This window comes from Thamnophis elegans, chromosome 3, assembly GCF_009769535.1.
Source record: "Thamnophis elegans isolate rThaEle1 chromosome 3, rThaEle1.pri, whole genome shotgun sequence".
NCBI lineage: Eukaryota > Metazoa > Chordata > Lepidosauria > Squamata > Colubridae > Thamnophis > Thamnophis elegans.
In genome coordinates, this window is record NC_045543.1 from 67264179 (window position 1) to 67289724 (window position 25546).

General features: G+C 37.7%; 1 protein-coding gene across 3 annotated transcripts in view; it reads right to left on the reverse strand.

Annotated features, from left to right (window-relative positions):
* The window catches only part of FOCAD (focadhesin), a 140912-nt gene that overhangs the window by 109863 nt on the left and 5503 nt on the right, over positions 1 to 25546 (reverse strand). For 2 of the 3 annotated variants that reach the window (XM_032213512.1, XM_032213513.1), the window contains exons 4-11: positions 22345 to 22499; positions 15749 to 15853; positions 13255 to 13356; positions 11826 to 12030; positions 11061 to 11267; positions 8202 to 8289; positions 5747 to 5946; positions 3014 to 3271 (exon numbers count right to left, since the gene is read on the reverse strand). In XM_032213512.1, coding sequence (XP_032069403.1) covers positions 3014 to 3271; positions 5747 to 5946; positions 8202 to 8289; positions 11061 to 11267; positions 11826 to 12030; positions 13255 to 13356; positions 15749 to 15853; positions 22345 to 22499 — 1320 coding nt within the window. Of the gene's footprint in view, positions 1 to 3013; positions 3272 to 5746; positions 5947 to 8201; positions 8290 to 11060; positions 11268 to 11825; positions 12031 to 13254; positions 13357 to 15748; positions 15854 to 18030; positions 18176 to 22344; positions 22500 to 25546 lie in introns of those variants that run through there. The other variant, XM_032213514.1, reaches the window with a different exon arrangement.

The window sequence follows — 25546 nt, forward strand, 5'->3', positions numbered from 1 at the left end:
TTCAGAGTCATCTTATATGGGAGATGTGCAGCATAAAAATTTAATAAATAAATAAATTTCTTGAAAAGAAAAGTTTTTTTCCTACTTCACAGTTGCAGCACACACAAATATATCTCTGAAGTCCTATCAATATGCCTTAGGAGTATTCACAACAACCTTAAATAGTAAATGATAAATTAAGATTAATGTTTTTCACATCTTCTATTACATTTTTCCTAGTTAGAATGCCTAATGTATTAAAATATTATACAAACATCAAACAAGAACAGGCTTCTGCAATTTGATCCCATAGATGAAAATTAAATTGTAGAGCAAAATATCTCAATTCCAAATGTAAATAATTTACAGCAAAATAGATAGCTATCATATTGCCTATGTAAATTGCAAAAACTTGGTTTAAATATTTTTGTTACTTATATTTTATGTTTATTTGATCACTATTTTGCAGATTATAATGCTTCGTTCAAAAATGTTGTTAGGAATATAATCTAACGGTTGGGTTGGCGATATATAAATCATGTAACAAGGCTGTACCTGTTTCTTTAAATCATGCTGTAAATGTGATTGGTTGCTGTTTCCTCAATCGGCCATAAGATGGAGCCAGAATCATTGTTAGATGCTGATCTGATCTGAGGGTTTTGGAAGCTGGCTGTTAGAAGTGCGGTATAGTGATCAGCATGAGGTATTGTAAGTTTTGCAACTGCTAGCAAACTTAGAGTACTGAACTGATTATATGATACTGGACTATGTTATTTGGATTATCCCTTAATTGAAAGACGTTGATGACTGACTGTCTTAACTGTGTATGACTTGGACTGTTTGATGGACTCTGATACCTCTATTTCCACGAAAGTAAAAGCCTATTTAAACTGCAGTGTCTCTGTATGCTGGTTTGTGTGTTCTCCAATACCACCCTCACAACGCTTCTCTGAACGTACTCGCTCTCCCAATGGGGAGCTTACCTAACAAATGTTGTATCTGTCTTAAGCTTTCTTCACGATTTTAGCACATGAACTCTAAATAAATTAGTCTGCTAGAATTTTAATTTATCATAATCAATTATTTTCCAATGTTCTAAAACCTATTGTGACCCACTTGTAAAAGAAAACTACACAAAAGCATCTTCTGCGAATAATAAACTTAACCATAAACCTCCCAACAAGCCAAATACCTAAAGGTTTAAAACTGCTTTTTTTTAGCACTCAATGTGGTTGATCTAGGGTTAACCCATATCCTCATCCATAACTATGCAAATAATTTACAGCAGACTGCCATTGGCAACAGTCTCTGTGGTTCTAACCTTCTTCCGTTCCTCTATTCTATACTAAAAATAATTGAAAAAAATCAGCACAAAATATTGAACAAAGACAATTCAGGCCATTTGAGGTTGAAAAGAAATTCCCAAGCTCCCCATTTTGTGTAAAGTAGTTCCCATTTATCTGTTCTGAATTAATATGATAAAAGCATGCTGAACAAAAACCATCCAGAGACAGCTGTTCCCACAGAGAGCTGCAAACTGTAAAGCAGAATTCCTCTCTTATCATTAAGTCTTTTTTTTTTGCATTTTGAATGCATGTTTTTCCCAAGGAAATTGAATACAATGGATCAGCTGTAGTATATCCACAACATAAGATTTTCTCTCACTATTTTATTGTTAACTTTTGCAATTCTATGTACTTTATGATACTTAAACAGCCATTTAATAGGTTCTGTTCTGCATGTTTTAATAATTTTACAGTGAGAAACAAATGTAGTATTTGAATGTATCCCAAAGTGTTTAATGTTAATAGAATACAATTACTGAATGCTTCATAGTTATTAATGAATTGCATTTTTTATTCTTGCAAAGCTTATTTCTCATAATTCAATGGTTCAGCTCTTTTTGTATTTTAACATTATATCACCCTATTTTAATGCTTCCAATATACCCAACGTTAATAAAAAATAGTCCATGAGTATTTTCATATATGTATAGATTAGTCTGTTAAGGTTTCATACAAAGCCTCTGTAGATGAAATTAATAATCACTAACTTCACATCTGATTATCTGCTGCTTTAGTTATTCAAATGTATTTAAAAACAAACATTTTTAAAAGCTCAAAAAAAGGATAATGGTTCAAAGTATCTTTTATGCCAGAAAATACAGGAATACAGATAATTCTGTTAACCTTCAGCTCAATATTCATTTAGTGTTTGTTCAGCAACCATTTGAAGTTAAGTGGTGAATATACAGTATTTACCCTGGCATGCAAAGTTACACCCAGTGCAGAGCCCCTGCAAACATGCGATGAAAATTTAGGCACTTGGCAGCTCACTGCACTTACAATTGCAGAAGTGGTCATTCAACTCCCCACTTGCCTTTCTCCACCCATCTCTCCCCTGCCAGCCTTACTACCCTATGGTATACCAATCCTGCCATTTGAGGCCTTCCAAAGCCTTGCAAAAAGATCGTATGTGAAGACTTCCAAAGTCTTGCAAGAAGACCACACACAACCTGGAACATACAACCTTAGGAAAAAGGCCGGCACCTGCCCTGGGGTGGTGGCCAAGTCAGCTGGGGCTTTGCACTGGGGCTTTGGGCCATGGTTTGGGACCTAAGGAAGTACTCCTTGGTGGTAGTGACAGTGGCAAACTCAAGGCTGAAATAAAGGTCTGGCAACTGCTGCTGGGCAGTGCAGGCAAAAGCACTTGGGGGCAGAGGCAGGTGAGGGGAGTTCAAGAGGAAGCCGTCTTAAAAATGTTTGGGGCTGGGAGGGACCAAGCCGGCAAAGATTGGATAGGGATGGGCCCTTGCCTAATGCCAGATGGCATTCAGTAAACAACAGCAATGAGAACTGTCACTAACAGAATAACAGTTGAAAGGAAAAAGAGATTTAAAAGAGGAGCTGGGAAGAACACATAACAAAAAAGTGATATGCAAAAAGCCAAAAGCTATAGAGGTAAGAAGCTCAGACTGATTTTGAGAGGTCATTTGAATATTAGGTGTAGGCCATTTATCAAAAATCAATCTTACCTGAGATGAATCCACCTTTGCAATTTCTATGGTAGCATCCAGCACACTATGAAGATTATCCCCATTCTCTTGAATGAGGAGATATGCTACCAGGACAACAACATGGACAGAGACTTGTGTTGCAATAGGAAGCATTGATTTAATAGAAGACAACCAATCAAGCATAGCGGTCTTGTCTCTCAAAAGCCAAAGGAGTTGCCAAGTGACATGCAATGAACCATAGGTACTATTTATGGGGAAGTAATGCTCCCAAGAGACCTGTGGGAAATTAAAAAAGCCTATTATAACAATGAAACTGTTTTCCTTCATGAAGCCAAAGATGAATATTTTAGTCAACTTTCAAAAATATATTAAAATCATCATTCCCATAACTCACAGCCTGTATGGACAAAGAAAATACTGATTGGGAATTGTGGAAATATTGAACCGGCACATCTAAACAGTCCCAAGTTGGGGAAAGTTGGCCAGTGCAAAGAACAATTACATTATATAATTGCTGTTAAAAGAGTTTTTTTTTTCATTCAAATAAATCACCAACATCACTGTTGTCAATTATGGCTTCCTCTTTTAAACTAAACCTACAATTATACTTGTATTTTGCACCCTCTTAAAACTTCCCAAATGTCAATCACTATAAAGGAAGTGCTAGAGTTCCGTTACTAAAGAGCACGCTTAAAGCCGCAAGCAATTATGAATGATTGACATGATAAAATTAGCTGGAGCTCCTTAACATACAAAGGGATTCTTGTTTCCTATTTAAGCAGGTTCTTCGAAGAAGCATCCCATTGCGATTCCAAGTGGACCTAAACATTTCTGGATGTTAAGGCCTATTATACATGACTATATCAATATGGGCTTAATAGAAGGAAGGGGACATGTTTTGGAAGCTCTCCAAACCATTCAGATGAACTGCTGGACTAACCCAGAGGAAACTCGATTTAGCCCCTGATGAACTTGGTTTTATTTGGGACTTATTAATTCTATTTGCCAATTAAATTCCCCATTTTGTATGAATTACAGGTAATCCTCGAGTTATGAATGTAATGGGGCTTGCCAATTACATTTGTAACTCGAGGATTCATAGGAGTGAATCACGTAACTTGAACATGATTGCTCCCTGCTTTAGCCATTTGCTAATCGAATGAGCAAGTTAAGTGCATGAGGTATCAGAGTGGGGAAAGCCATGGCAGGCTAGTGAAGGAACCAGCCACCCAAAGCCTCCCCGACTTAGAGATACCTCATGTTTTCCCCCTCAAATCCTGCAGCGCGGATGGGTGCCCGAAATCGTATGAGGTAACTGTCATTTCACTTGGCACAAAAAGTATTTGCAAGCCAACCGGATGCTGGAAGGAAAATTGTCCTGCTCTCCTTTCCCTCAAAAGCAAAGAAACTGTGGCAGAGAGGAGACAGTTCTTTGCAAAATAAGTGAGTGCAGCAGGACGGGAGGAGGGGAAGCAGTTGTTGGGGGCAGGGAATAGGGTGAATGTTGTAGTGCCTCTGTGGTCGTTTGTAAGGGCGAACTACTGCTGTGGTGCTGCAACAGTTGTAATTTTGAGACTTTGTCATAACCACTTGGGGGGATTATCGGGTAACTTCGAATGGTCACTAAATGAACTGTCACAACTCAAAGAGAGAGAAGCTTTATAGGCGTCCTATATAACAACCTACAAATCTGGCTTCGTCCATTTTACTTTGCTTCTCAGAATATTCTCTATTCATAAGAATCTTCAGTACTAGAAGATAAAATTAGGTCTACATTCATTATTACTAAATCAGAATGCAATAGAAACTGATGGAATATCTACAGAACTATGGCAAGTTAACAGAAGAAGAATCGATAAAAGTCCTAACCAAATGATGCCAGCAAAACCTGAAAATGACTCAGTCGCAAACAGATTGGGAGAATCCAATTTGTATAACCAGTACCAAAGAAAGGACAATTGAATGCTAGCTAAATAATGCTATCTATCATCCAGTGCAAACTAGAACCTTTCATGTTCAAGCAGTTTTTTTTTAATTTAAAAAAAAGGTTGAGAAGCAAGGGCCATTATTATACTGAATAATTGAAAAAGCCCAATAATGCCAAAATTATTTAATATATGCTTCATTGAGTATGGAAAAACTAGAGAAGAAGAATCATCTTCTGGATTGTTGAATATCCTCTTGTGAATTTCTAAATGCCTACTGTTGTACAAAGAGAACACTGGACAACATGATCAAGAACACTGGACTTAACATGATCTCATACTTTAGATCAGGCATGTCCAACCCATGGCCCATACGATGAGGCTCCACAAGATTGCATTAAAATATTAAAAATACACTTTATTTATATACATTAACTATATTATATATTTTGTATGACTCAAGATCATTCCTCTTCACTCAATGCAGCCCAGGCAATCCAAAGGTTAGACACCCATTCTTTAGGTACCTAACAGTCCTGACACATTAACCAAAAGACCATCTCAAACCAAGATTCTACTTCAGTAAAGGCCAATCCAATGTCTTTTAAGAGGTCACAAATATGATATGAGCTAACAATTACCACATGTGCTTATTTATATTGCCCTTTCATAATCTGATTTATTCTAATATTCTTTCTCCATACTTCAGTACATATTTTAATATTTTACATTGTTTGGTTTGAAATAAGAGTTGAAAGTTTGAATTATTATATAATTATTATTTTCCCACAGCTGGAAAACTTAAAAGTAAGCATGAAAACCTCACCAAGGGCTGCTCCTTAAGCTCTTCCTGCTGTACAATCTCTAGAAGATTAATGGCTAATTGCTGCCTAGTCGTGCTATCATTCTCCTCAGTCATGTTGTCCTGACCAGTGGTAGATGATAATATTTGCAATGCAGGCATCACTAAGATGACAGCCATCAATGGAGTCATCTTGGTTTCCGAACCTGATAGAAGCTTGATGGCTATAAAAACAAGAGAACATCTGTATTAAGAATTTTAAAACCCAGAAACATCTAATACAATACTGAAAAGCAGTAGACAAAATCTTCCTTTAGAATAGAAGGGTATTCAAAAACATGCAACATTCAACATCCTAGGGCAGTGATGGCGAATCTTTTTGTAAAGGTGTGCCAAAATTGTGTGTGCATGCTATTGCGCGTGTGTGCATGCCCACACCCACAATTCAATGCACCCCACCCATATGTGCATGCACAGATGACCCCCGCGCATGCACATGTGACCCATCTCCCATGTGCAGGGGGGAATTTCACCCTCCCTAGCCTCCGGAGGCTTTCCTGAAGCCTGGGGAGAATGAAAACAGCCTCTTCTGCCCTACCGAAGGCTCTCCAGTAGCCGGAAACAGATCATTTACAAACTTCCAGTTGGCTTGTTGGGCCCATTTTTCACCCTCCCCAGGCTCCAGAGGCTTTCCTGAAGCCTGGGGAGGTTGAAAATGGCCTCCCTGGGCCCCTGGAGGTCCTCTGGAAGCCGGAAATGGATCATTTCCAAACTTCAAGTTGGCCCTGTTTTTCGCCCTCCCCAGGCTCCAGAGGCTTTCCTGAAGCCTGGGGAGGATGAAAACAGCCCTCCAGAAGACCAAAAATCAGCTGGCCGACGCATGCATGCATGCTGGAACAGATGGCTCGTGTACCACTTGTGGCATGTGTGCCATAGGTTCGCCATCACGGTCCTAGGGAATCATAATCAAGTGGCTGCATTCACATGTATATTCAAAGTTCCTTCAGTAGACAAATATTCTTTAATTCTAATATAATTTTACAATTCTGTCTCATTCAGAGAATATCAGCTCCCACAATACTAAATGTAAATTTATTATGGAATCAATGTACAAATGAGAATTTGAGATTCCTGGGTCGAATGGTGACAAACTTAGTTTATAACTTTGATACCTTCCAAGGACAAGGGACCAAGAAAGCTCAGAGTTGAAATGCGGAGTTCTTGGTGCTTTCTGAGCTTGGCTGTTTTCTTCATTAAGTTTCTTCATTGGTGGTTTTCTTCATTACCCAAACTAGATAACATCAGCGCACACTGATGTTATCTAGTTTGGGTAATGAAACATCTGCAAGAAAACAACCAAACTCAAAGAGCATCAAAAAAAACCTCAAGGATGAGGTAGTATTTCAGCATATTTTCATTGCATTTAATAAGTAGCTCTAATTCTTAAGTGGAAAACCCTTTGTCTTGCTTCATTTATCAATACCTAGGACCTGTAAGCAAACCACAAAAATATAATAAATAAGAATTGGACCATTGTTTCCAGGGAAAGTAGCTACTTAAGTGAGCTGTAGAACAACAGAAAGCTTTAGCTTCTGACACATTTATTCCCCATCCACAAGAGTAAGATAAAGTAACTGAGGGGAGCGGGGGGGACTATGTTGAGTTTTTACTGTCCTACTGCTATGAAGTTTTTAAGATGTACTCTTATGGGATCACAGCCAGCATTTATCCCAGCTAGTGGGATTTTTGGAATAAAATACAAAGGAGATAATGATTTCTCCAGATCTGACTCCACAAACAGTTCAGAAGCAGATGTTATTCAGAAAAGCCCACTGGGCAGGAAATCAAAAAGAAATTAATTCTTTTTTTCCCTTTTTTCCAGCAATTTGTCACAGATGCTCCAGAGAAGTTTATTGTGTACTACATTTGAAGAAATGTAGTAGCAGCTTTTTAAATGCTCAGTATTTTTCTTTTTACATTTTTAGAGGGAGATGAAGTACTTTGGATTAGGGCCAACAGTTGGGAAGAGGGAAAGTCTCCATACTCTATGTCAGTACATCTTACCTGGAAATCTATTAATATTTTCTTTTTTCAGATTTCTTTTTTTCTTTTCCTTCTTTAACAGTCTTTATTTGTATTTTATTAAGTGTTCATTATGATTTTATTAAATACTAATGGAAAAATGTTGACAGTGACTCTGGTATGTGGAGTACATAAATTATTAATCTGATTGTCCACCTATTCACAATGGATGAAAACCTTGGGCATAAAAATAGCTAAACAAATATATATTTATGACATATAATCTCCTATTCATCTTTATGAACAACAATTTCAATCTATTATTGTTGCCAACAATAACAACAAAGTGATACTTCCTGATAATCTGAAATTATTAAGAAAATGTTCCCTCCCAGAAAGCTAAATAAAGGAAGTAATTTTTTCAGGGAATTATTAAAATTTTACAATGAAGTCTTACCTAGATTTAAAATAGGCTTTTGCTGACTAGCTGGAATCTGCAGTAGGAGCACACCTAATCCAATGATGGTCATCTGAAATGGAAAACCCTGAAGAACCAAGATACACAATCAAGTCTGATTTTCTTTCCAAGTATAACATACAACACAGCCTATGGAAATAAACATCCTAAGCAAATTTTACAGTCTTGGCTTTAAAAAAAATCAAATGAAGCATATTTCCTCAGCCTTAACATGTAAAATAAATAACTCTTAAGTTCTTTCTGATTTTACTTGGTGCTGGTAACATAGCTACTTTCCATGTTTCCATTTCCGCAGCAGCAGGCAACAGTGTCATAACATAAGAGCCAGTGACTGACTCTGACTCTGACTCCTCCCAAGAGAGTTAATGAATACTAACTGGTGTTTAAACATATTGCTTGAATAAGTGTATATATACATGAAAAACGCCAGCCAGATTTCCCTTCTCTGGTCTTGGACTGCAACAACAGCTTTCTTTGATCCTCATTACACAAGAAAAAACAAAGCCAAAAAGTCTATGTAGCATAGCTAATTTATACTGTTCCATTTTATAATAAGGTTAGAGTAATCTCCACACATAGCTGCTCACTTGTCAAAAAAGTTAATTTTCTTTTAAAGTCAGCTTTTACAAATAATGAATCCTTGATTTGTAAACTAGCGAATCCTGTAATTCTCTACATTACTAAAAATGTTCCAACGGGAACAAAGACAGTAAGACTCAGATTTATTTCCTAGCATAATCATACAGAAGATAGAAAAAAAATGCTACCTGAAACATTATAGCGAAATAATGACTGGCTTCACTCTTTGTGTTAAGCCAATGACATGACTTCTTTGTATATTCTATTTTAGCATGTATTTTTATGAATTATGATTTGGGCCTTGCTTTTCTAACACAATGCTTTTCTTGTGTCTGCATAACCCTGACTTCTAGTAAAGATAATTTCAGCTGTTTAAAAAAATGAAGAATTGATAATACACATATTTTTTGGACTCAAAGATGCTCTGGACTCAAAGATGCACCTAGGTTTTGGGGAGGAAAACAAAAAAAAACTGCCTCTGCCTCCCAGCAATTTGCCTCCTTGCAGCAAACAGCAAACAGTCTGGTCAGCTTCAGCACAGCCTGATTTAGCACGAGCAACTGATTATTGGCCTCCCAGAAATACCAACGATCAGCTGTTTCAGGCTGCAGGGATTGCCACCACCTATCGCTACCTCCATGTGCCCCATTTTTGGTCTCCATGTGTCCCATTTTCAGCCCATTCCAGGTGGTGGGGATCACTGCTACCTATCACCACCAAATGGGACACACAGAAAACAGGACACACAGAGGCCAAAAATGGGGCATGCGAAGGCAGCGATAGGTGGCAATGATCCCCACAGCCTGGAACAGCTGATTGTTGGTATTCTGGGAGGCCAATCCAACCATCAATCAGCTGCTCGTGTTAAATCAGGCTGTGCTGATGCTGACTAAACTATTTGCTGTTTGTTGCAATGAGGCAAATTGCTGGGAGGCAGAAGCTGAAGAGTGGGGGCCGGTGGGTTGGCGGGGCTTCGGCAACATTTGCTCTATAAGAAACACAAACATTTCCACCCACTTTTTTTGGGGGGGAGTGCATTTTATAACCCGAAAAATATGGTACCTCAAAGTTTGTTTAACAATTGTTTAAAGTTACAATGGCCTCGGAAAGGATGTTTACATAGAACAGCCCAGCACTCACTCTCCTGCAATCACATAATCACGATCTAAGCATTTAGCAACCTGTTGGGACTTACAACCAGTTGCCAAACATGTTATCATCATTTTAAATCTTTTCTACCAGCTTTCCCAGAAAGTCAATGGGGAAGCAAGCAGGGAAAGTTATAAGCTGCCGTTGCCAACCAAAAGGACTTTCTCTTGTCTCTGGGGATTGGCTAAAAGATCTGTCCACCAAGAGGCACTGAACACCTTCAGCAAGGTGGATAAACAGAGCTCCGATCCTGATGATTTGATATCTGTTTCAGCACCTCATGGAAGAAGTTTCTTTCTGCCTGCAGAGAAAAGCTGACATCCTTCCATTCAGTGCAAAAATGGAACTCAGATCCTAACAATTTGAACTCCATTTCTCCACCCAGCAGAAGCTGTTCCTTTCCGAACTCAGAGGAGAGCTGACATCCTTCAGGAGGCAGCTCTTGCAGCCCTAGAGATGATAGGAAGCCAAAATTCAAGCAGAGAATAGAGAGGCAGTGTGGTAAGGTAATCAGCACAGAGTACTTTAGGCAGATGGGGGAAGACCGGGAGGTGGGGTTCCATCCTTCCTGTTCTTCTTTCCCTTCCTCCCTTCCCCTCTCTTTCTTCCTCCTCTGTGTAAGTGGCTGCTGCTAGATGGGTAAGGGATTGAGGGTTTGTGAGAGTGGCTAGGAAACTACAAATATTGAAAATAAAGATCACATGAGTGAAGCCTCAGCCCAATATATACTTAAGCAATAAACAACTTTCCCAAATTTTATTGTCTCAGATGATATGACTCCTAGATTTGGGGCACATTCTATAAGTTAGTCCATTTAAAGTACCTTGGTTAAAAAATTGTTGACCTAGGATGCACAGTTTTGTCCAGTTAAAAGTTGTGAAAATGAGAGTTTTGGTAGTATATAGATGCTTATAAAGTTACATGATGACTTACATTTTTCTACAATAAATCTAATTATCAGCAACTCTTGTGTCCTTAAATATCTGAGATACCTGTTCCCAGTCCAGCTTACTAACAAAACCCTTACAACTAAGGCCAAAATTTAAGGGCCATCACTCAAATTAGGTATAATACATATTTAAAAGTTATCTTATTCCTCAGAGAGCCTACCTCTTTCAGAAGCTCAACATTTTCCTCCATTAAGCGAATTAAAGATGAACATTCCCCTGTGGCCTGCAGGCTAACCTCACAGAAAACCAGAAGCTGCAGACAAAGGTGACACAATTGCGTCTTCCAAAAACTAGGGTAACGCAGCAGACTCCGAAATAATCCTTCCAAAAAAAGCAATGCTTCCGTGATCTGTAGAGCGTCTTTTACCTACGGAAACAAAAGAAACAAGACTGCATCATACATGCAAAGGCTCAGCACTGAGGACCACATAAAATGTTGGCAGATATGTATAAATGAAGAATTTACATAGAGAGAGGTATTGTATTCCTAGTATGTCAATTTAGCTGGAATAGGTAATCTAAGATCCCATCTCTATATGCATTCTAGAAACACCTCCCTGATATTGTGCTGATACTTAGTTGTACATCTCTCTCCCCAGCTGCCAAGTAATATTGTCAAGGTGCTTTCCTAATGACTGGAATCCATGAGAGTCTGGATCAACCCTGACAAGAACAAATGCCTATGGGTCTCAGGGTCCCTTGTATGCAGTGATCTTTGAGTGGGGTAACTCTCCTCCAGGCAGAGTTCATGTACAATCTGAGGTTTCCCTTAGGCTCAGAGTTCCTCTTCAAGGCGGCTGCAGGAGGGAATGGGTTGAGCCATCGTACTCCCTGGCCACATACACGTTAAAGAAATTAAGAAAAAAATAGAAAGTAAATAAATAAAATAATGTGCACTGAGAGGTTAGCACTGGAGAAGCTTTACCTGATAATACGGGACTAGGTCACAAAACAATTGAAGGAGATGGCATTCAAGGCCAGGGGGCTCCTCTTTGTTGAAAGGTCCATATGGCTGAAGCAAGACTCTAAGCAGGCTCATCCGTAATTCTGCATGCTCCCGCAACTGGTAAGGTTCACAATATAGGTACCTTAGAAATGGCCTCATTATATTGACACATGCACGTTCTGCCCTGAAATTGTAAGAAATAATTTTAAGAAACTGCAAGACATTTATCAGATCAATGTATCGATCGTTTCCTTTGGTATACAATAAATTAGAAAAATACCAAAAAAAGTAATTAATTTCTACACCCTCAAGGTTTAAAACATAAAGGTAAAGGCATCCCTCGCACATGTGTGCTAGTCATTCCCAACTCTAGGGATGGTGCTCATCTCTGTCTCAAAGCCGAAGAGCCAGCACTGTCCGAAGATCTTTCCATGGTCATGTGGCCGGCATGGCTAAAAGCCGAAGGTGCATAGAGCGCTGTTACCTTCCCACCAAAAGTGGCCCCTATTTTTCTACTTGCATTTTTTACATGCTTTCAAACTGCTAGGCTGGCAGAAGCTGGGATAAGTAACAGAAGCTCACTCCGTTACACGGCGCTAGAGATTCAAACCGCCGAACTGCCGACCTTTCTGATCGGCAACCTCAGCGTCTTAGCCACTGAGCCACCACATCCCTTATTTAAAACATGCAAACCAACAAATGCAACCAAAGGGAAGCAAATAAAACACTGCTACTTCAAGCTGAAGAGACCTGAATTAAAATGTCTTCTAGAATACAGAGCAGTTGTTGATTCCTAATCAGAGAAAAGATTAGAAAGAATGAGAGACAAAATAGGTGACAATCTGCAGATTGCAGTGCAACCAGCAAGACCTTATCCAATACCTTAGTATTTTCATGGGTATATACTAGATAAAGGATCATAGAAGACAATCAAGCCCAACTGTTCGAAAGTCCATAGGCTACCTGAAACATGAATCAGCCTAGGTATCTAATACAATTTGTGAAACAGTGAAGAAACAAGTGGTATTTTAACCACATGTTAATATGATATGATTATTGGCAGAATACTACACTTTGCTGAACTAGTGGCAGAGTTAATGTACAGTATTGTAGGCAAACTCTAACCACAGCCTGGAGTTTGAGCCTGAAAAGGGCTCAAAGTTGACTCAGCTTTCCATTTGTCTGAGGTCAGTAAAATGAGGACCCAGACTGTTGGGGGCAATAGGCAAATAATACTTACACTGTAAACTGCCCAGAAATACTGTAAAGCACTATAGGGCTTCAAGCCTAAAATGCTATGCCCTGTTACCACTCTATTAATCAGCAGAAAAAATCCTGTATTGAATTCACATAAGAACCTAGAGGCCAACTGTGTCACCAATTACTTATACTTATTTTATTTTCTTACCCTTTTGGACATTGCTGGAAAAATGTGGTCATATGTTGAAGAAGGAATGGCCAGCAATCAGGTCTGTTTTCAACTATAATAATTAGAGGGTGAGGAGAGTTTCTGTGAGAAAACAAAAATGAGGAGAAATGCATTAAAAATAAAACTTGCAAATCTGATTATCCTAAAAATAAACACAACCATAAATTCAGTATTTTAATAAAATAGAGAGTTGCCCATTAGATATGCTTTGTTAATAGAAGAGGAGTACATGTTCATGAAAGCTGTATTTAAAGGCAATACATTACTAACTCTTTAATGACCTTCATGAATGGTGATAATGACTCTAATGAAGATATGTTTATTATTGTGATAGCAGAAATTTTTCCTACAATATGTTCCTAAAGGCATAAATTTTTAATAATAAATGCATAACATTTCTTCTTTGATGTGAATAAATATATCCGTACAATTTCATACTATACATACTGTGTTGTGCCCTCCTTACTACTGTCTCTTTTCAGATGCTCAAAGGCCATTACAAAGAAAAAATGATAATAGAGGAAAAATACTGGGTAATATTTCATATTTTCTGATATACAGGATGTAGCTTGTTCAGAACTGTATTCCACCCACTCACCCAAATGAAAAAATACGAAATTGCCTCTGTTAAAATTCATTCTGATTTTCTGGCAAGTTTTGGCTTTGATTTTGTTGCTGTTAACTGTGATATTCAATTTCATGTCATTTGCAATTTTACTTTTCACCCTGCCATCCAAGTTATTATTTAATTCTAAAGAACTCTCTATACAAACTCTGACTCTATATCACTCCACTAAATACACCTTTCCAATTCGCTTGTTAAGTTTCAAGTTTTTAATAGCTATTGACCCACCTAATAGACATACTATAAACTAAATTGTTAATTAATGGTATAGGCTATGTTGTAAAATACTTTGCTGACTAATTTCTTTTTGTGTTCAAAGTATTCTCCTGATCTACAGGGAGGGAGGGAGGGAGGGAGGGAGGGAGGGAGGGAGGGAGGGAGGAAGGAAGGAAGGAAGGAAGTCTGATAAGATTTGTTCTCACCAAATCCATACTGAATTCCAGTAATCACTGTATTTGCATTCAAAGTGTTTATAGACCTGTTGTTTTATTATCTTCGCAAATATCTTTCAGGTATCAAATTTCACTTCCCCCAAATCCTTTCGTCTCTTTTTAAAAAAGAATCAATTACTCTCTTTAAATTGTCTGGCATTTCACCAATTCTCTGGGCTTTTTCACTGTTAATGGATATAGATTTGATCAAATAATTAGGTTATATCTATAATGCAGGAGGTTTTTACTTTGGCTTTGGAGATTTAAACCCTTTCACTGTAAATATGTGTCTATTAACCTCAAGCCGCATTTCTATCCCTTCATCATTCTCCATAATTGTCTACTTGAACATATGCTGCTGATTGGAGAATACTAAGCCAAAGGTTTAGCCGAAGTTTTATTTTATTTATTTATGTACAGCCTTTATTATTTTTACAAATAAGTCAAAGGAGTGAACATGACCAACACATCTTCCTCCTCCTATTTTCTGACAACAACCCATTGAGGTGCTGCGAGCTAAGAGAGCGTGTCTGACCCAAGGTCATTAATTTGGTTTTCATGGCCAAGGTGGGACTTGAACTCATAGTCCCTTGCTTTCTAGCCCAGTGCCTTAACTACTAAACCAAAATTACTTTCCAGCTTTAGGCTTTCCCCCCAAACCTAGTTGTACTTTTTTTGTAGTTGTTGCCTAACGAAGCGGATTTTATTATATTTTTAGGAACCAACATTTCAGGCAATTTTTTTATTTGCACACCTGCAACTAATATTTATTTGCAGATTTCATATTTTCAAATTTATCTACTGATTAAATGTATTTGTAACTACAAAAACGAACATTTGTGACATTTTTGTGATATAATGGGTTGTGAAGATAAACTTGAGAAATAGGAGGAAAAGTCACAGCCAATACAATAGTCAGATAAAGAGAAATCTTGCAAGGTTTGATTACTGTAACCCTGTAATAAAGAGTTTTAATATTCATAATGTTGGGGTTTCAGTCTTTTTTACTTCAAAGTGCTAACATTAGTCTTGTAAATCCGAATGTTTCTTTCAGTTCCTTGCCTTAATAGGGAAGGTTAAGCTTCAGATATTTTCTCAAATTCCATTCTTGATTTGGATTTATCTGATTTATTGATTATTATTTATTATTTACTCAGATTTATCTGATCATTGCCTTGACTGTGGCTCTTCCTCTTAATCTCAAGGAACATGTGGTCATTTATGGACATGCAGAATGGAGAAAAATTGGGTTGTCCAAGACATATATTCTTAGCTAAAGTTTCAGTACTCATTAATTTAGTGTTCAAAATGACTTTATAAAATCAATACTGCAAATAATGAGAATCCTTGGTACTTGCAATATTAATCATGTTACCATTCAAAACAACATGCCAAATTTGACTGATTTAAGGCATACCTAATTGCATATAAGTCAAGCTGTTGCTGTTCTTCACTTTGTGATGTCTTCAAGGCTTGCATCTGTAATAGCTTTACAATGATTTTTATCAAGCCCTGGACATTCCTATCAAAAGCAAAGTAAAAATGCATGTTCAATCAACAGATTTCTACAAAAAGAGAAACATTTTCATGATGTCTCTTAACATATTTTTAATTTGAAATAACTTACCAGTATATATCATTAATGCAGGATCAAAACATAATTCAATATACCACTTTTTCATTTGGTTTGTTCTGATTCCTATAGCTATATGCCCAGTTTTACATAGTAAATTATCTCTTAGGCATTATCAGAAGACAGCCTTAATTTTGAAAGTATTCTCTTTGGAGATATAACAGGTCATATATGCATACACCAGAGATCCTTAAGTGTCAGTCCTGATGTCAGCAAAAAGTCAATTAACAGCATACCAGTACTTAGTTTAACTTTGATTAAATAAACCAACTTTATATTCCTTCCTTTATTCTAACCATCTCAGTCTTTAATCTCTTCAAGTAATATCATTGAATCTTATTGTTTCTTTGTTCCTTATCACAAAACTCTTCAAAACATTAACAAGCCACTTTTTATAAATATAGAAAAATTACCCAGGTCACTCTCTTCCTCTTGCTGTTTCGGTATCCCTTTTAATTGTTAAGACATCAGCAAAGTTTTTGTATGTCTAGTGTAGAATCTTTTTCCATGACATTCTTATAGAAATCTACCATGTTTCCCTGAAAATACGACCTACCCTGAAAGTAAGTCACAGCTTGATTTTTACAAGTGCACCCAATATAAGCCCTCCCCCCAAATAAGCCCTAATTAAAACCCCGTTCACTTCAGGGTGCACGGGTAAAAGTTAAGCTAGGGTGGTAATAGGGGGGGTGGAGCTCCCCTACTACTTACCTTAGGACAGTTGCAACCAGGCTTCACACACCTTGACACCTGCCTTGCTGGCCCATTTTTTCTGCAGCTGACAAGGCCAGCACAGCTTTCCTGACGGCCTCTGCAGCCGATAACAGAGCTCCAGATCAATCCGGAGCTTTGTTATTGGCTGAAGAGGCCTTCAGGAAAGCCTTGCAAGCCAAAGAAGTTCCTGAAGGCCCCTAACAATGATAAGGAGGCCGGGGACAACATCTGCAAGTGATATGAGTCAGTGAATTATATTCCACCCAAAAATAAGACCTGGTGCCTTTTTTGGTGGAAAAAATTATAAGACAGGGTCTTATTTTCGGGAAAACATGGGTACTTTCAACTCAGTCCTACTCTTATCAGGTAGAACTTGCTCCACTTCCATAAAATTCTTTAGACACAGTCTATCTATAGAGTCACCTTTAGTGTTAAATTTAATTTCTCAGTCCATTGTACAAAAGTATTCTTCAAGATGTCTAATGTTAAAATAATTCGTTTCATTCTGTAACTATAAATTGAGTTTAAGTGTTTTTCTCTTCTAACTGTAATTTTAATTCCTTCTGGTTTCCCTTAGTATCCATTTTAAAAAAATCTTCTATTATGTTTTAAAACGAAACAATTTTCACATGGGAATGGTTGCTTATAATTAATTCCAAAATCTTATTGCAAATTTAACTGGATACTTAGTCCATTTTTATCTTTCTAAAATTAAAGTTTTAATCATTCTTGCTGTTTATTCCATAATTTTTTTAAAGTTCTTAAATTTACTGCTAAAACTTCTTTCACTGTTTGAAGGAAATTCACATACTGTAGTGTTATAAAACTCACACAATCCAAAAGTTTCTAATAGCTGAAAAATGGTTAATAAACATTTTCCAAAAGTAATTAGAAAAGGAAGTATGTGAACCTAGTGTCCTTTTGAAGGGAAAAAAAAAACCATACTGAAGACCAAGACAAAATGGATACTGTCCTCCAGGCTTCTAAAAGCCAACTGAGAGGGGAACCCAAGGTCTTGACTGGCTCTTTGCATTCATTTTTTAAATTGTGCTATATATCAGCCCTCTTCTTATACTGTGGTGAATTAGGGAGTGGACTCTTTCTGAGCCCCTTTCATATATTTTCTGTATGTTGTGGACTTAAGTTTTGTTTCACCCATCACTTTGGTGAAAGAGCTTGCATATTTCCATCAAGGTCACCTTCCTTACTGTCTACAGCCCATTTGATTATGTATTGTTAAGTTGGTGTTGACTCTTAGCAATCATCTAGATTTTGTCCATGACCTGTTCCTAATCTAATCCTTCAAATCTTCCAATGGTATATAAATCACCATTGTAATTGAGCCCACTTACCTTTCTGCTAGTTGTCCTCTTCTCCTCTTTCACTCTCAGCATTACAGCCTTCTTCAGAGAGCTCTGTCTTTGCATAATTAATCCAAAGTAGCGTAATTTCAGCCTCCAGTGCACCAGCTTGATTGATTTGTTTGATGATCTACTTTTTTGTTTTCTTGGCTGTCCACGGTACTCCCAGGAGTCTTCTTCAACAGCGAAGTTAAAAAACAGCAATATTCTTCCTGTTCTACTTCTTCAAAGTCTAATTTTTGCTTTCATAGGGTGCCACAGGGAATGTCATTTCTTGCACTATTCTGATCTTTGTGAGTATAAACACATCACAGCATCTGAACATCCTTTCAAAGACTTCCGCAGCTGCTCTATCTTGTTTATGATTTATTTGACTGCTCTTTCCTTTACTAATGATTGTTGATCCTGAAAGGTAGAAGCTATTTACCACTTAGATATCTTGTGAATTCTAAGAATGGTTGTTCTAGCTGTTGTCATTTCTTTAGTCTTCTTTATATTTAATTTCATTTCCATTTTTTCTTTTTAACTATTATTACTAGAGCTTAGAGATCTTTTGTATTTTCAGCTTAGGTTATTGATTTTTCTTCCTCCAAAGTAACATATTCACATATTGATCTGCTTCCAATCCAAATTCCCTTAATATATATATATTCAGGATATGGGTTGAATAAATGGATAGTATAAAGTCAGTCCTACAAGGTAGATCAAACTGAGAAACTAATGTCAGGTAGATTAATACTATTTTTATTATAAAAGCTATAGTAACAGAATCTTGCAAGTCTGAATATGCTCCTTTCCTTTATCTCCACTGAATTAGGGAATGGGCTTACCAAATTACTCTCTTGATGCAGCTTCAGTCTCCTTTTACCTCCCAACTGTCCAACAAGGCCATTCCTTGTCATCAACACTTTTCTCACCCCTTCGCTGACCTGAAACCAATGTGTTTTATTATGTACTATCCATATTGTGGCTTCCTGATCTATATATATATATTTTTTCTTGAGGGCTTGAGGACAATGCTTGAGGACAATGAGATGTCCTGGGATTCCCAATTTTTTTAATTGATGTTTCAGTTTCATATGTTGACATAATCAAAAGCATTTCTATAAATCAATGAAGCACATGCTGACTTCTTTCTGGTATTTTTTGGCTTTCTTAATTATTCAGCATGCTCAGCAATATATTTTGTGGCTTAGCATTTTTTAGCATCAGCTTGAACATCTGGCATCTCTTTTTCTATGTAGGCTCCAATCTGCATTGGATGATCTCAAGCATTATTTTGTTGATATATCAAATTAAGGATATTGTGTAATAGTTTGCATACTCTGTTAAGTCTTCTTTTTCATATTGGGATATAAATTTTCCAATCTGTTGGCCACTGTGTTGTCCTCCAGATTTGCTTCATTAGAATCTTCACCCATTTTGCTAATAGCCTGGTTAGAATCATTACTGATTCTTCTTCTGTTGGTTGCCATATTTAAGCAAATATTCCACCCATTTCTGCACCTTCTGACTAGGTAAAGACTGGATGTTGATTTAATTTCATCTTCTAGTACTAGAGGTTCTTGTAAGTAGAAATATCTTCTATAATACCTTGGACATTGACAACTTCATTTTACAGTATTTAAGGCTATTCATTCCATTTTTTGAATCAGTTGAAGCTATCTACTGGCATCCTTTAGCACCATGATGGTGAACCTGTGGCACGCATAGCCATATCTTCAGGCCCTAGCTTGCTCCAGTGCGGCCAGCTGATTTTCAGCTGGCCCACCCATGCTACCCTTCCCTTCCCAGGAGTCTCCACATGATGCCAGATAAGTACAGAACTCATACGGTGACTCTGGGAGGACATTTTTGGCCTCCGGAGAGCCTCCAGGCAGGGGAGAACGTTTTCACCCTCCCCAGACTCCCAGAAAATCTCTGGAGCCTGGGGAGGGTGGAAAATGGGCCTACCTGGCTCACCGGAAATTGGGAAATGGGCCATTTCAGGCCTCCGGAGGCTTCAATGAGGCCTGCTAGGCCCAAACCAGGGCGCAGGTGATCATACACACATGCGTGAGAGCATGGGGGGTTGAATGCGCATAGGAAGGGGTTGGGATGCGGGGGGATTGAATTATGGGTGTGGGCATGCGCATGCGTGCTTTTGGCACCCGTGGGGAAAAAGGTACTCCATCATTGCTTTAGCATATTAGTTTGAGGTTACAACCCACTTCTAGAGTTCAGAGATATTTTGGAAGACTTTCCATGATTTCCATGTCTGTTTCCATCTTCAGTATCTTTACAGAAGTACTCTTAGTACTGTTTTTTGTCTCTTCTAACAGCTTTCTGAAATTGTTTGATAGGTTTCTTCTTGAGATTTTGTTTTTCTTGGCTCTGGCTTCCTTTCCTTGGTAATTTCCATGATCTGTTCTGACATCCTATGTTGATTTCTTGTTTCTTTGTCTTTGGCAGTGTCTTTTCACATTCCTCCTTAACAACTTTGTTATGTTCAATCCATAGTTCCTCTGATTCTCTGTCAATGAGGCTCAGGATTTGCAAGAAATTCCTAATGTTCTCATTGAAAATGGGGCTTATATGCTCAAGAAGATATTGCAGAAATTGTTTTATTTTCCTGTTCTTCTTTAGCTTAACTCCTGCTCTTACTTTGACAAGTAACCTAGTTTTCTTTAACCCTCTTCAGGACTTGGATTATATTTTTCAGTGATACCCTAATGTACGTTATATGCTGGTAATACACAGCTAGCGTTTAATAGAGTATTTTGGTAGTGTGTAAAAAAAGATTGCTGTTTTACTGTGCTGGGTTAGGGGTTGAAAGGGATGTATTGCTTTTAATAGTTGAAGCAAGGCACGTTCAAAATGTAATTTTTTGAAAGTTAGAATGTAGAAATATGTTTTGATGGTACAAATCATAGAATCTCTGACTTTGAGGGTCAATGACCTTATAATACAGTACAGGTGGAAAACCAAATTACTAACCTTGAGCAATAAAACAACCTCTATGCAAAGAGCAGAAATCTGTAGGTGATTAAGCTTCAGCATCATTGCAATTATTCTTTTTCATCATTTACCTATTTATTTTTTGCTGCACCACTCTCTGCTCCAACATTTATCTAACTCCAATTTAAGAATAGAAGAGAAGAGGCAGAACATCAACGAACATGTTTAGCTTTGGCAAACTTCCATAAAATCTGTTTGGGTTTGGGTTGACAAAGACCTCATGAACACTGAATCCATAGTCAATTCAATAAGATCACTGGGGTCTCAAAAGAAATGGCAAAAAAAAAGTATTTGGTTGTGTTTTCATTCACAACACCAAAATGTTTGAACGAAGCTGAGAATACCTTTGAGCATTATAAGGAAACTGTTACATGCCCAACAGCTTTCTTGGAAGAAATGCATTGTTATTTGACCCAGGCCCAAGACCTGTAGAGAGAATCTCTGAATGACAAAAAGAGAGAGAGAGAGATTGGGTGTTCCATAGATCAGGAAAAACAACTTGACTCTGAAGCCCCATCACTATTTAATGTTTGGACACTGGGAAAGGAGGGACACTGGAGCAGTAAATAGCAGAGGTGTCAGCCCTGTGAGGTAGGCCAGGTCACCAGAAAGGATTCCTGGAATGTTCTTTGTTGCAATAAGGTAAAAAACAGGATCTAGTCCAAGTTTTTCTCTGCTGCATTATATATTAAACAAAACCGAGGTAGAGTTATTTTGCATCTTTCTCATGCTTTCCTCTGTCTCAGGATTGTACAGGTAATCCTTGATTTACAACCGTTTGTTCAGTGACTGTCCAAAGTTACAACAGCACTGAAAAATGTGATTTATGACCAGTGTTCACAGTTATGGCCTTTGCAGCATCCCTATGATCATGTGATCAAAATTCAGATGCTTGGTAACTGGTTCATAATTATGACTGCTGCTGTGTCCCAAGGTCATGTGATCATCTTTTGTGACATTCTGACAAGCAAAGTCAGTGGAGAATCCAGGTTCACTTAACAACCACGTTACTTACTTAAAAACTGCAGTAATTTACTTAACAACTGTGACAAGAAAGGTCATAAAACAGGGCAAAACTCACTTAACAAATGTGTCACTTAACAACAGAAATTTTGGGCTCAACTGTGGTTGTAAGTCAAAGACAACCCATATAATTTTTTTCTACCTTATTATCTCATTCCTTCCTTCCTCCATTCCTTTTGCGTTTTCCCCGGGGTCAAGCCTACCTTCTTTTTACAAGATGGTATCACTGATTCTGAACTACAAACTCAAAAGAGCTGATCTTTAATTAAAGGAAATGACCATCACCTGGCTGAAGGAATGAGGCTGAGTGCTGTGTTAAGAATGTAGCCAAACTCTGCATGATCTTGTTTGACAAGCTTCACCACAGCCTCACAGCAGGTTGTCCGGACCATCATATTGTCACTGCAGGACTTTTCCCAGAGCAAATTTAACGCTGGGGTCTGGAATCAAAGAGAGAGGAGAAACAAGCTCCATTATTCAGGACTGATGACATAAATTCAATTATTGTTCTCGCAGCTATTCTACTTCAATTGATATCTGAGCAAAAACAGAGAAAGTTAAGGAATATTTGACTCTTTCCTCACTTGCCACTGGGTGAATATATAGTTAATTTACCTCAAACTCAAAACTAGGTAAAATTTACCAATGTGATACAAGAAACTGTTGACATGGAAGACTCCTGCTTTTACTAGTTGTGTAAGACATTGGAGCGTGGCTGGAATATCAAATATCACTCTCAGGACAGTATGGGAAATAAAATAATATATGAAAAAGGAATTTTCAGTAGTGGCCTCATAATTAGGGAAGCACCTCATAAAAATGGTTCCCCCCTCCTCTTGTTTTTTGGCATTTAGAATATAAGTTTCTGGCATCCCAAAGGTGCTTTTTCAAGAGGCAACTGAACTTGAAAAAGCACCTTTGGGACAACCATGACCTGGATGGCTGAGAATCTCCATAGACATTGGGTTTCTGGCATCTTTTGAGACAGTTTGAGTTTGAGTTTGAGTTTGATTTCATTTGTATGCCGCCCTTTTCCCTGAGGGGACTCAGGGCGGCTCACAGCTCAAAAAGGGAAGGGGGGATACAAACAGTTTAGCAACAACACAGAACAATACATAGTTAAAAAAGCACAACAATCATACCATTCGAAATAGGGGGCAGCAAATCTTTAGCCCCAGGCCTGTCGGAACAGCCAGGTTTTAAGGGCTATGCGGAAGGCCTGGAGGGTGGTGAGGGTAGGAATCTCCACGGGGAGTTCGTTCCAGAGGGTCGGAGCAGCCACAGAGAAGGCTCTCCTCTGGGTAGTCGCCAGTCGACACTGGCCGGCGGATGGAATTCGGAGGAGGCCTAGTCTGTGGGATCTAATTGGTCTAGTGGAGGTAATTGGCAGTAGGCGGTCTCTCAGTTTATTTTAGAGTTTGCTATGAATTTATTAGGATTGACATTTAATTTTAATTTAATCAAAATCTGTAATTTAATTCTGATATGGTTGGTAGTTATCCTATTGCAATTTTAATATTTGATACTTCTAAAAATATAGCTAAATTTTTTTAACTGCACCTAGCCATTTAAATCAGTCAATGGATTGCAAACACGTTTGGTTATGGACTGAACTTCCTAATGGAAACCAGTACTTTAATTTTTACTCTCCTCATTTAGAATTGGCCAAAACATAAAAAGCCTGTTTCAAAAGTCAAACTATTTAGCATGGCAAATATTCTATGAGAGGACAAAATATCTGGCCTTCTAATAAAAAAAAAGGCATGTTTCCATTTAATACTCAGAAAAATATCTAGTGGATAGTTTACAGTTTGCTACACTTTTATTGTATATATGGTATGTGTATATGTATGTGTGTGTATATTGAAAAAACAAAGCCTGTAGAATGCTTGGGAAGCCGGAAGATTGCAAAAACTGTTTTGTTTTTTTTTAATTTACCTCTTCAAAATCATGGTGTGTCTTATACTCTGGTGCGTATTATAGTCCAAAAAAACCTGGAAATTTTGAGTCCACCGTGCTTTCTAAGTTCTAGCTATCGCACAGGGTTATTAAGGAGAGAAACAGGAAGAGGGAATTCTATGTATGGTATATTGTCCTTGCCTCTTGAATGAAAGCCAGATATAAAGTGATCAAGCACTAAGTAAGCAAAGTTGCAACAAATAGTTTTAGCTCCAACAATTCTAAATTTAAGTTCAGAAACGTAAGTTTTATTCCATTTAAATCTAATGAACAAAGTAAACATCAGGAAATAGATAATGGAATAGGAAAATGTATTTTATATCAGAACCAGGTAATCTATTGCTAGATTTTGAAAATCTTTTGAAAATCTTTCTTCAATTATATTACAGATTTTTACAAATCTCAGCATCTCTCAGTCAAGACAAACAATTGATGAAAATCAAACAAATTTCTATACAAATAGTCCTTGAGTTGCTGTTCGCATTTATGACCGTTTCAGCATCCCTGTGGTCACATGATCAAAATTTGGACACTTGGCAACTGGCATGTATTTTTGATAGTTGCAGTGTCCTAGAGTCATGTGATCACATTTTGCGACTTTCTGAGAAGCAAAGTTAATGGGGAAGCCAGATTCACTTAAGAACCTTGTTGTTACTAACAGCTGCAGTACTTCACTTAATAAACTGTGGCAAGAAAGGTCATACAATGGGGCAAAACTCACAAAAACTGCCTGGCTTAACAACAGAAATTTTGGGCTCAGTTGTGGTTGTAAGTCAAAGACTATCTGTATATGCCAGTTAGTTAATTTTTTGTTTATTTACTTCTGGTAATTGGGACCAGAATTTCCATAGCTAAATGATGCAGTCAGAAAGTATAAAATCATATGACCACATTAGCAGGAAGTCCTAGGCAGTTCACAAGCAGGTCAGCAGGCAAGTAAGTGCCTGCTGTGGCCTGACCAAAGTGCAGCCAGGCCAGGGCTGGTTGCTGCCATGGGTGAAAGGATGAGCAAGCCATTCTGCACTCTACCATCCCAAGCACCGAAATTTTGATCACATGACCACAGGGGCATTGTATTGGCCATGACTTCAAGAACCAGGCTTATGTATCATTCAACATTGTCATAACTTTGTACAAAGGGTTGTTAAGCAAGGACTACCTGTAGGTTCTCTTAATTCTTAATACGGGTTACACCAAAGAGCTAAAATTTCACCATACTTGTAAAAAATAGTTTGCACATTTTCAGTAAGAGAAATTCCAGTAGACCAGAGAGCCGTTTAAAGTGTTCCTTGCCTCATAAAATGTTAGTATTCATGCTCTGCATGAATCTACCCATTCTAGACAGTGCATCATTATCATTAGATATTGTTACGTACACCATTTCAATGGTTTTTTTTCCTTTCTCATATATTATCCTCTATATTATTCTCTAGCTGTGAAAATTTAAAATTACTGGAATTGAATTTCAATCATGTTGCACCACAAAAGCAGTTCTCAGGGCAATGGGGGAAAGAAAAATGAAAGCAAA